This window comes from Parasteatoda tepidariorum, chromosome 9 (genome assembly GCF_982258835.1).
Source record: "Parasteatoda tepidariorum strain Cologne lab strain chromosome 9, Ptep-v5.0, whole genome shotgun sequence".
In the NCBI taxonomy this organism is placed as follows: Eukaryota; Metazoa; Arthropoda; class Arachnida; order Araneae; family Theridiidae; genus Parasteatoda; species Parasteatoda tepidariorum.
The window spans coordinates 94,389,199-94,401,832 of NC_141763.1; the positions used below are offsets into that span (position 1 = coordinate 94,389,199).

General features: G+C 33.1%; 1 protein-coding gene across 1 annotated transcript; it reads left to right on the forward strand.

Moving 5' to 3' along the window:
* The first annotated feature begins 4,380 nt into the window (after positions 1-4,380).
* Positions 4,381-11,003, forward strand: LOC139426734 (uncharacterized). The gene is made up of 3 exons (XM_087152393.1): positions 4,381-4,763; positions 7,449-9,802; positions 10,839-11,003. Exons 1-3 carry the CDS (start codon positions 4,467-4,469, stop codon positions 10,951-10,953), a joined length of 2,766 nt encoding a protein of 921 aa, XP_087008519.1. The 5' UTR covers positions 4,381-4,466; the 3' UTR covers positions 10,954-11,003.
* Positions 11,004-12,634: the final 1,631 nt, after the last annotated feature.

Consider the following 12,634-nt stretch of genomic DNA (forward strand, 5'->3'; position numbering starts at 1 on the left):
CAGATTGCACGATAATAACTTATTGCTTAAGCGGAATCAATTTTTGAAAATATTTATGAAATGATCCAGACAAAACAAACATAAACAATTTTATTTTTTGGCGCGGCTCTTTCGTCAAAAAATGTCCAGACATAATTAATCTTTATCAATAATTATAAATAGATCTGTAATTTTTCGTTTTTATTTTTAATCACGAATAACTTTTCATTTTTTGAGTAAGTGAATGCTCCAAATATTTTCTCATTTACAAGTGCTACAAATATAATTTTTTCTTAACTTTCTCGTATAGTTTGGATCAAAATCTACCCATTTTCTGAATTACTTACAACTAAATTTCCATTTCTAAGGAGATATTTCGAATACTATTATAAGTATTATAATTGCATAAAAATACAAATTTATATTTTTATTTGCAAATTTATATTACGCAAATTTATATTTGCATAAAAAATAACTGTTTATAAGTCAATTCTTTTTAGTCCTTCAATTTTACTTTTATTTATTTTATTTTTTATAATTTATTTATTTATTTTTTATCTATTTTATTTCGTTTATATATTTATTTCTTATCTATTTTATTTCGTTTATTTATTTATTTTCTTACTTTTCATTCACGAAAGAATTGTATTTTTTCTGGAAATATCCAAACAAACATTTAAGAAATGAAAATCATTTTAAAAGAAAAGTAGTACTTATGACTTTTTTTCAAAGAAATATATATATATTTTAATTTCAACATGGACATTACTTATAGAAGCATATAGCACTTAAAAGTCGTTGTTAAATAATTCTAGTCAAAAAAAAAAATTTTAAAAATTTTAAAAATTCTGCTCTTTCTTAAAATTTAAAAGCTTATTTCTTAAACATCGAGTGCAATTTTTCAATTCATTTTTATAAAGAGTTCGAATCATTTTATTTAATAAAAAAAAATTTAAAAATGGCAGCAAATAATTTGGTAATATTAAATTGGCAAAGGACAAGAATTCTGAGATATTGTAGTTTGTAATCTATAATAGTTATCCTAGATGGCAGCACTGAAGTACTTACTCAATTTTCCAGCATTTCAGAGCTTAGGCATGCCTTCAAGAAAGAGAAAATAAAATTTTATTAAAAGAAATTCTAAATTATCTTTGAAAACATTATTTTAAGTAATAAAAGTGCTTCAAATTCAGATCTTAACACCCCTCTTTCTCTTAAATTTCACTGCTCTATCACATTTTAATTTCTTGAATATAGATCTCTTTGAGTTTGAATTTCAATATCAATTGCTAGAATGTGGTGTTTGTTTAAGAGTAGATGGCAGCACTATAGAGTATATGGTTGGCCAAAAAATTACAATGAATAATGAGTAGTTCTGAGAGTAGTGGATTCTCATAACGAATAACATAAAATATTTTGCTAAATGCCTTTTTTATACGCCAAATACGACAAAATTTCTAATTCTCAGCCTTTTTTGTCTTGTATTTAGGCGTAATTAAACCAACTGTTAGTTGTAAATAGCTTTAATTCATCTAGTTTTAAAAGCTATGTTATATATAATATATAACTCTGCTTATCTAATATACAATTGAATCTTGTCTCGGGATTTTTTCCACTGTATTATCGTAATTATTGCATCAATATATTTTTGATGAATTGGCAAAAATAGGTTCAATGGCTTTTTGCATGTTCTATTTTTTGATAATGCAGACATTTTAAAAAATGTCATTATATTTGCTGTTTTCGGAGAAAAGAAAGTTTTAACTTGGTGAAAATGTTTTATTTGCTTTCTCAGTTACAAGCAAAATTAGTTGAAATTTATCGTTCTGATATTTATTTGATTTTCTTCATGTGAAGATCAAATTATGATTTTCAGTTTCAGATAAACACTAGTTTCTTTTCTTGCCCTCTGTTATTCTCTCAATCTGTTACTCTTCCATTCTGTTACTCTGTTGCTTTTCCACTCTGTTACTTTTCCACTCTGTTATGTTTCCACTCTGTTACTCTTCCACTCAGTTGTTTTTCCACTCTGTTACTCAGTTGCTTTTCCACTCTGTTACTTTTCCACTCTGTTATGTTTCCACTCTGTTGTTCTTCCACTCTGTTACTCTTCCAATCTGTTACTCTTCCACTCTGTTGTTCTTCCATTCTGTTACTCTTCCACTCTGTTGTTCTACCATTCTGTCACTCTTCCACTCTGTTACTCTTCCACTCTGTTGTTCTTCCACTCTGTTGTTCTTCCACTCTGTTACTCTTCCATTCTGTTACTCTTCCACTCTGTTACTCTTCCACTCTGTTGTTCTTCCACTTCGTTACTCTTCCATTCTGTTACTCTTCTATTCTGTTACTCTTCCACTCTGCTACCATATTCATGGTAACTTCATGTATTGACTTACATTCTTTGATTTTCATTTTAGTATCTCATTACATATTAAGTTCATTTAAGGAAATATACACATGTATCACGCTATTTGTATGACTCATTACTTGCAATGGAAGATTATTTAAAATTCAGCTTTACTATCAATCTTCCTTTTTCTTACCTTTTTCTACTCTATTACCTACCATTCATTAAGGTTTATTTTTCTATGTAATTTAACAAAAATGAGCTCGAACGATTTACAGCGTAAATTTGATAAGAGTGCCAAATGAGCAATAATTTTAAGTAGTAATTTAAATAGTTGATTTGGTAAAAGCTTAGGGAAAATAATTTTGTCTTTTATTATAATAAAATTAATAACACAGAAAATTAAGTGATACTATATTGGCAACAATCTGAAATTGATTTAATTGTTTTAGAAAAATTCCTCTGTTGTTGTTTCTGATGCCCATATCACCAAGCCTGCTTGGTAAAACCAAACGAATTTAAGGCAGAAGATGCGTTTCTTGTTCTATGGACAGGAATACGACTTCAGCCACTCATACATCACAGCCCATTTATAGGGCGGATCCTTTCATGCATACATTCATTCATCCACAAATTGTAACTTAGACCTGAACCGGTGAACGATCAATCACCAATTCAGTATCCCCAGAAATATTGATTTCTTATGGGAATGTGGTGACCCATAACTATTTTTCTTTTTCTTTATGCGTCAATCACAATTTTCACGAAGTGAAACTTTTAATTTGAAACTGAAACCCAAAATTGGGAACTGAAACTTAAATCTACTGTCTATCAAAATTCTAATCCAATAATATAATTTCTCAAATTAAATCTAGCCAATCATTGCACATTAAAGGTGTGGCTAATTCATTTCTCTGGTGAGATCCGAACCGAACACAGCATCTTTCTCTGCTAAAAATTCATTGCAAACGGACGTGTAGTCCTATTTCTCTCTAACTTTATTATTTTGCCATAGCGTGTATGTTTGTGATGTGGTTATTAAAATCTTAATGTTTAACCTGTAAACCTTCTGATACTTTAAGTGTACCTACACACCTCCACAAAACCATAGGAACAAAGAGGAATGATTTGTTATGAGAACATTCAGCGAATATTATTCTATATTTACAACTGACCTTAATATGTTTTAGAATTCTGCTTGTTAAAGATGTTACCATTGTCATGTTCTCCCATTCCCATTAATAAAATAACAGTCTACGGTGTCTGGGAGAAGTATCTTTCCAATCGTATTCATTACTTAAATTCAGAAAATTTGATCGAATTGTTCTACTTAGAATTACTTAGAAATGGGAAAAATTTGCCTAAACTTTCTTCTCGGAATGTCTTCATGCGTGCTTTCCTATTAGTTGTTGTTGTTGTTAATTTACGTCGCACTAGAGCTGTACAATGGGCTATTGGCGACGGTCTGGGAAACATCCCGGAGGAAGATCCGAAGACATGCCATCACAATTTTGATCCTCTGCGGAGGGGAGGGCACCCCCGCTTCGGTACCCCGACGACCTGCGCGCGAAGTCGAGCACTTTACGGTAGCACAGTTTAACGAGGACCATTACCGCACATCCTCGGTCCCTACTCAGACTGATCCAAGTGGTCACCCACCCGCACACTGACCGTAGCCAGTGATGCTTGACTTCAGTGATCTGCTGGGAACCGTGTCTTAACGATCAGTCCACAGCGGGACGCTTTCCTATTAGAAGATAATATATATTGAATGATGTTGTAATAAGACCTGCTGTTGTTATTGTTGTCGCCGGCCATTATGGCAGAGGGGGTGCGATTGTTCTTGTTTTCCAGTGGCGCCATCTATGGCCAAAAATTCGACTTCTGCCACAACCATACGTAACACCCGTTAATAGGGCGTATCCATTCATACATTCATTCATTCGTTTACAGATCGTAATTTTGACCTGAACCAGAGAGTCATCAATCTCCAATTCAGTACCCCCAGAGGTATGCAATAAGAACTAAAATATTTAAAAGCAAACGACCACATATTTCGGAGACAAATACTTTGGTAAATTGTTCATTTTGAACTTTTAAAAATGTAAGCCAATAACAATTCTCGTTTTATGTAGGTGTAATGAACTCGACAGATACTATTCGGTTAAAGGAAGCAGATATCATTCGTCTCATTGAGAGTTATTTGGATTGCAGAGGTTTGCACATGACCTTGGATGCCCTTGAAAGAGAGACAGGTATCATCAACGCTGAGTATCCAGAAGAGGTTGTGCTGCTCAGATACTTGATACTGGACGGGCGATGGCAAGAGGCAGTGCAATACATAAAAAGACTTCCCCTCCAAGAAACGAATGTCAAGTTCGTGATATTTGAGATGATGAAACAGAAATACGTTGAACTTATTTGTGTTTACGAAGAGGTAACATTTTTTTCAAATCTGCTACTAACTGAAATCTGTTAGCAATTCTGCCTGTTTCAAATCAGTTACTGTTACTAACGTGTGTTAAACATTTGGAATTTTTGGACTGCGTTGAACATACTTGTGTTTATGAAAAGGTAAGACTTTTTTCAAATCTGTTACAAACAGAAATCTGTTAACAAATCTCTCTGTCTCAAATCTGTTACTGTTTCTAAAGCGTGTTAAACATTTGGGATTTCGGAATGCATAGAACTATCGTTGTCCCACCTAATATTGGAGATCGAAATGAGCTATAGGTGGCGTACAGCAGAACTCTCTACCTATGGCAACACTTCGCATGCTTTCATCAGTAGCGTGTGGAGAGTCATGGGAGAAGGAAGTACGGCAGTTTCTCTCTTGATTTTCAAATAGATAAAAAACTTTTAAGTTAGGAAACTATAAGGAACTGAAGACTACATTGAACATAGTTCTAAAAGAAAGCGTCGAGGAAATTTAAAGAAAAAATATTTTTGACAATTATGTACGAAAAATATTAGGAAAAGGGAAAATATCATAGAACATTCCTATACATCTAAGAAGAGGAGGAGAGAAAAAGACATGGAACCGGTCTCCCCCCCCCCCCAGCTGCCTTACTAATACTGTAATAACGAATTTAAATCGGGTGGGCATTAACAAACAAAAAAACACTGTTATCAGTGCAGCAGCAGTAAACCATTCCTCCAGTGCTGTCGCCATTAGTGATACATAAACTTAGTCTTCACAACTTTATCCTCATTGTAACTTCATCCTGTAAGAAAATAAACAATAATGTAAGTGTCAAAAATACAAAACTCATTTTTCAGTTTTTTCTCAAAAAATAATGCGGCACGTTTGGGAAAAAAAGGCAAAACTTCTAAGTAGCACAAAATTACAAATGATACTAAAACATCCTTTAGTTTGATCATGATAAATACAAATTAAAATACATTTTCATCGCGGAAAAGTTTCACTAACAAACGGCAGATAATCTGTAGGCAATATATTGATAAACAATAAGGAATAGAGTTAATTGAATTCATTTAAAATAATGACAGATTCTGTATTAACAACAGTTTTTCGCAATTCCACATCATATTTTTATAGCATTTATTCAATCCATTTTACCAGTTTTAATCATCAATTTATATTATAATGCGAATAAGGTCAAGCATTATAACATGCATAACATCAATTATTATCATAAGTATAATGTCTAAATTATTACAGCAGGTTAAATATCAATGGACGGTGTCTTAAATATAAATGTAAGGCAACAACAATCTCGAGTTCTTGACCTGCTCTACTTCCGGTTAGATAGTATACAGATGCTTATTACAGTTTATTCTGCGAGGCGATATTTTCAAATAGATAACTTTGTTCTTAATAAAAGAAATAAATTATATAATTTCTGAGCTCAATTTTGATTTATTTCATAGGATATTAATGATATTAAGTAATTCTGGAGAGCTTGAAGTTAAAATTTGTTTTAGTTACTTATAGATGTATTGTTAAAAAAGGTGACATGGTAGCTAGATTTAAAAAAGAACTCGCTTTTTTTCGCTGTCCTGATTTGGCCTCTTTTTATTTGTTTATTACTGTTTGTTCTTGTTGCAAGCCGTGCACCATCATGCGTTAGTGTTAGCATATTGTTCGAGCTGTGAGATTAAGTTCTTTTTACATATTATCATTTAGGTTTAACTTTCGAAGTGGGTATATAGTTGACAAGGTAAGAAGCATTTTATAATGATTCTTTTTTTCGAATGACGATTCTTATGTATTTAAATGACAGGTCTTCAAATGACGATTCTTAAAACAATTCTTATTTTAAACACAAATAATAAATCAGTTAACAAATACACGTATACAAGAAATATTAATCTGCAGAGTCACAAAACACAATGATCACGTTGTGAGCCAAATGGCTTCAAAATACACCGGAAACAGTTACCCGGATGTATATAAGTAGTAAAGAGCTTGCAGCGCACCCTAGTGTAGAAAACATCATCCATTAGTATGATGCGTACTTATTGTTGCAACATGTACACCCTTGTGCAAATTATTTGAAACAAACTCAATAAATTCAGAAAACTAAGAGAAAATGCTATTTTATTTAAATTTATACAAACTCAAAATTTTTTAGTACATAATATGATCTTCACGATACTTTATTAACATTTGGACACGATTCGGCATGGATTCCACTAATTTTTTACAGTCATTTATAATATTTGTGTCCTTGTACCACTCATGAATTAACGCCGTGATTAGCTTCTCCATAGTTGTACAGTCCATATTTAATAGGCGATTCTTGCATATGGCCCAGAGATTCTCAATTGGGTTGATATCCGGAGAGTTCCCTGACCATTTCAATGTCTCAATTTGATTCTCAGACATGAATTTCTTGACAATTTTGCACGTATGGCAAGGAGCTAAATCCTGTTGAAAAATCCCTGTTCCATCAGGGTATCGTTTCTTCAACTCTGGAACAACTTTTTTACCCAGAATAGTAATGTACTGCTCAGAACGCATCATACCGTCAATAGGCTGCAAAGGTCCAACCCAATGGTAACTGAAACTACCCCAAAACATCTTCTTCAAAAAACACGAAAAAAAAAGTTTGTTTTAATTAATTTGCACAAGGGTGTAAGTAAGGTATCATTCTTTCAGCTGGGAAATGAGTTATATGAAGATCTTGGAAACGCTATTGCAGTATGCTTTTCGGAGATGTCATCTTACTGTACCTGTCCAGTTGAATATGAAAATTTGAGGAAGTTGGCCAGCCTGACAAAACTGTCAGAAGATGTGAACTACAAAGACTGGAACCCGTTCACTTCTAGGCGACAGTGTTTCCAAACAGTGGCTCCAGTCTTGCTCGAACTACCAGGGCTTGAAGCCCAAAGCAAACAGAGCTTGATGGAACCCGAACGGCTGACAGACATTCTAGTAAAAGGCATTCTCTACGAATCCAGCGAAGAGTATTGTTGTAACAAAGCCGAGAATCAATCTGACGATGTAGCGTTTCGGTTTACGACTTTAGAAAAAAATGAGGAGTCTGTTGGATTCAATTTGAGCTTGCATTCTTGGTTAAAATCGGTACCATGGAACGTTATGTCCACATCATTTGTTAAAAATGCATTAACTGTTGAAATCGATGGTGCTGGCAAGTCGACATTTAAAGAGAAATGGACGGAAATTATTCTTCAGAATCTAAGCGATTTGCCTGAAGATGTCACGGAAGAACTGAAACACCTCGAAACTGAAAGTCACGAACTGAGAGAAAGGTTTTGGAACAGGAGGATAGAAAATAACATGATACTTGACGCTACAGACATTTTGAAAAAGGCTGAAGGGGTCATACAGAGATGGGAGAAACTGAACTTCGGTAAAATGAATTTACTTCACAAAAAGCAGACGATGGGTGCTAAGAAAGAAAAACCTTCTTGTCGCTCTCACAGCGGAGAACATAATTATATTAATAAAAATTCTAGAACATTTTCAAAAACGGTTCGTTCTGAAACCCAAACTTTTGTTAAATCTCCTGATGGTAAAACAATGTTGAATCGTGATTCAAAAAACTTCCAAAATGAGGAAACCATAATAGCAGGGCATGATGGTAAGAATCATGAAAAAAGCTTTTACAGTCAGGAAGATGTTACCAATGAGAACGTTTGCCACACAAATGACACTGTATCTACCGATCATTCAGATTGTGATGATTATAACTACAGAAGGGAAGGCAAGATGGATATGGAAAGAAAGAAGATTATGGATCGTAGACTAATGTTGGAAGATAAGAATGAGGATAAGATAAAGCCTTCTATGAAAATGGCAGTTTTAAATCAGGACTCCAATGGTTTGTCTATGCAAAATATTGAATATGATCAGGAATCCATCAATACAACTAAATTATCGGAAAATTGGAACACTTTATTCAGTGAAGGGCAAAGTGGCCAGGATTCATTACATGATTCTAAAAGTAAAACTTCCATATTGCTTCCTGATAAGAAAGTTCATTTCAATCTCAACCCCAATACTTCAAGAAAAACCACAAAAACTGGCCCTGATACGGACAGGATTAAGACATCTACAGTAGATAGGAATAAGAAATCGGAAGTAGATAGGAACCTGAAGCACGTAAAAGATAGCAAACAAAAATTTGTAATGGATAGAAGTAAGAAACCTGTACATCAGCTTAACGAAAAACAAAGTATTAACAATAAAAACTTTTACCACACTAATAGGACTATCTTAAATGATCATTTCGGTTCGCAAAGTAAAAATTTTGAATTCACTGAGGATATGACTGATGATAAGACGGACCTTACCACGTCGATGAGCTCTCTTGATCAGGATTCCGGGGGTTCAAAAACACAAAATATGGAGAATGATCAGAAATCAATCTATTGTACCAAAAATTTCGGATCTAAGGACACTTTATTCAAGGAAAAGCAAAAGCGTTTGTTCCACTATGAAATGCCTCTCCCCAAATTGCCTACTGATAAGAGAGTCCAACTCAACTTGAATTCTGACTCAGGCATTGATGATGGACACGCCATAAAAACTGATCGTGTGATTAAAAATCAATCTACAGACATGATTAAGAAACCTGTTAAACATTCTCACAGTCAAGAACATACAAGCAAGAAGATTAAGATAAGGAAAAGATCACCTCTGATTTTTAAGAGCGATAAAGATGGTAACGATCTTGAGAACTGTGAGGATAATATTAGAGATAAGAGAGGACATTCCATTAAAATAAACGGTTTTAATCAGGAGGCGGATAAGGTAGAGACGATCGACGATGAATGTGATCAGGAAGTCTATTCTACTGAAGTATCAGGTGATGGTTTTTTGGATGAAGAACAGGAGAGTATTCGGGATCTATTGCGCGCCAAGGAGATCATCCGGGAAAAGCTTTTGAAAGTATTGAAAGGGAACGAAGATGAATCCAAGGAGACATTTTCTGAACCCGAGATTTATGGCGACAACAAAGTGGATTCTCTCCTGACAGAGGAAAATGAGTAAGTCTGAATCAATCATAACGATGACAGCTATCCTTGTCAAATTATTGGAACCATATTTTCCAGATTGCGACTGCCCTCTATATTTTGAGGTTCAGAAATTCGAATCCGTCAAAAGGTAAAAAAGTGTTTTTCGGGTTTGATGGCATGGGCACCTTATTTGGACGTCATCACACCTTCCAACTGTGTTTCAGAGTAATAGTAAACAGTGCGCATGAGTCGCCATTGCATGCGTTGCTATGGCGACCGCTGCTGTTAGATAATTTTTTTAGAACTCTTTTTTTTTCTTCATTATATTTGTTTAATTTAATTAAATGCAAACATTTTTAAATATTTTAAAGAACGTGCGGTGGTCGAAATAATTATTTTTATAGCATATTAGATAATCTTTATAATATCGTACAGTATCGAACTTAATCTCCATTAAACGATACTGAAATCAAATTTCAAAAGGAGCATGGTTTTTTAGACACCTAATTAAACTTTCAGCTGATTTGCGTCATAAATAGCACAATTTGATCAATCAAAATTACAATTCAAGGCGAAACCGATTGTTTTGAGCACACCGTTGCGTAATTACTGTCCTTATCATTTCTGATATGTAAACAGTTTTTGATTAACTAAATGTTTTGATTCCTAGCGATGACTGGTCGAAACAAAATTCGCACCAGGCTCCCTCTGAAAACAGTGCGGACATAAAACGTTCTCAGTTGTAGATGGATCATGGGTTAAAATCCCCTTGCTGTCAGACTAACCGTGGAAAATTTTCGTGGTTTTCCTCTCCTTGTAACGGAAGTGCGAGTTAGCTCCATCAAAGAGTCCCCCAGGAAGGGAAATTTCTCTCAATGTACTTGATCCAGGAGTTGACTAGTATTCTGGACTGGGTTCAAAATAACAAGGCTACGGAGTTGAACATTGACTGTCGTAAATTCAGAATTGGATCGGTTAATTAAATGTTTTTATTCTTGAAAAACTATTTCATTTCCGTGAAACTAAATTTAGATTTGAAGTAAGTTTTTTATCTTTATTAATCTAGTTTTGTGAAGGAAGAGCTCTTTGAAAATTCAGTTCTGTGCCAACAGCCTTCTCATAATTCAAAGACAACACATCATAAAGCATATAAAAACAAGAAAAAGAAAAATGATGGCTGATGAGATGAAATTTGCTGGCTATATATAGACTCAAAAAAATATCTTGCAAGTCATTCCATAACAGTATTTTCCACCTAAATTTAATTTTTTTAAATCACTATTTGTGGAATTCTTTATCACCAATATACTCTTTCTAATAAAACTATTTATAAAAATCTTCGGTCTACTTTTTTTTTCCCCTTTAAATGTTGCTCCATGTTCCCTTTGACGTTGAATTGCTATCAAACATATTTTTCATACTTTCTTCTTTTCTTTTGTCTTTATTCAGCTCAAAATAAGTGAAAAATATTATATTTAGCGTTTTAAGAATTTAGGGTTATGAAATACAATTTGAAACACAGGTGTCCTTTTCTTCTTTTAAGGTAAAATCTCCCAAACACGGATCATTTCCAAACAATATTTTTTTCCAATTTTCAATTATTGAGATCTAAAAGAAACAGGTTTTCACCATTGGAATTTCTTAAATTAGTAAAATCAATTACTAATCAATTTTTGAATATGAATAGGGGGAAAAATTATAACTACTAATTTTTTCAAATTTTATATTTTAGGACAAATATAATTCCGATAATTTAGCAGATTTATTTTAGTAACTGTTAGACTGTTTTATGGAAATAAAAAATACCAATTTTTTTTTCTTCTTATAATTAGAGCGTCTGAAAGAAAAAATTCATAAAAGGTACACCGATTTCCTATCTGTGTCAAAGGGTTAATGATATTTTTGAATCTCAACTCTTAAACAAAGAGCTTAATGAATTTTAAATACTCTTTAAAATTTTTGAAAATGGAAATGGTTTGATAAACCACGTGTCTTCGACTTCATTTTCTAATCCATTTATTAAGTCAGACTAGTGGTGCCGGAATACAAGTAGTGAAACTACTGTAGTCGTTACTTTTTTTCGTAGTTTGTAGTGTAGTGTGCTGATTTTTTTTTTTTGAAAGTGTAGCGAGTAGTGCGATACGAAAAAAGAACAGTAGTTTGTAGCGATTCTTGGCAACTACTTTTAACGTTAGTTTAGACGATTCTAACGCAACTAATTTTTAGAATTTAATGGGTACAAGTCCTCGTGAGTCAGTCAATAGATGCAATAAAAATGTCCCTGCTTTAACAGGAATTACGTACTTAGAATCACGTATAACTAATAATTAAACTAACCATTACGAAAAATAGATAATTAATCACTTAGGCCATACTTTCACATGCGAATGCACACTCGTAAAAACATTCATGTTACTTCAAAAAAGGGGAACGCATTTTCGATGTACTTTATTTCTTAGAGGAAATAAAAGAGCATTTAACAGTTTAAAAAAATTTCAAGTATTTAATAATTTCGCATTTCTTAAGTTAATTATTCGTTGTCGAGAAATGCATAAAAAGTTGAAGGTTAAATGAAGATATAAGGGAAAAAAAATGTTTTGTAATAACAATCTGGCTCATGAAAACATGAATAAATATTTCTTTATTATTCCCTAGCATTTAACGTTAGTTCATCTCCTTAAAGTAGTGAAGTAGTTAATTTCAAAGTAGTTTGTAGTCACATTAAAAAAAAGTAGTTGTTGTTTATTACATTTGTAACAAAGTAGTTGTAGAAGCTGTAAACTACAAAAATAAAGTAGTTTTTCCGACCACTGAGTTTGACGTGTATATTTTAAGACTAGAAAGATTGTTTCTGTAAACCTA

What these genes read in the sequence shown, in the direction of transcription:
- LOC139426734 (XM_087152393.1), top strand. Translation starts at nt 4,467, where the DNA reads ATGAACTCGACAGATACTATTCGGTTAAAGGAAGCAGATATCATTCGT. An exon ending in TTATTTGTGTTTACGAAGAG is followed by an intron (nt 4,764 to 7,448) that starts GTAACATTTTTT and finishes TCATTCTTTCAG; the next exon opens with CTGGGAAATGAGTTATATGA. An exon ending in CTCCTGACAGAGGAAAATGA is followed by an intron (nt 9,803 to 10,838) that starts GTAAGTCTGAAT and finishes TTATTAATCTAG; the next exon opens with TTTTGTGAAGGAAGAGCTCT.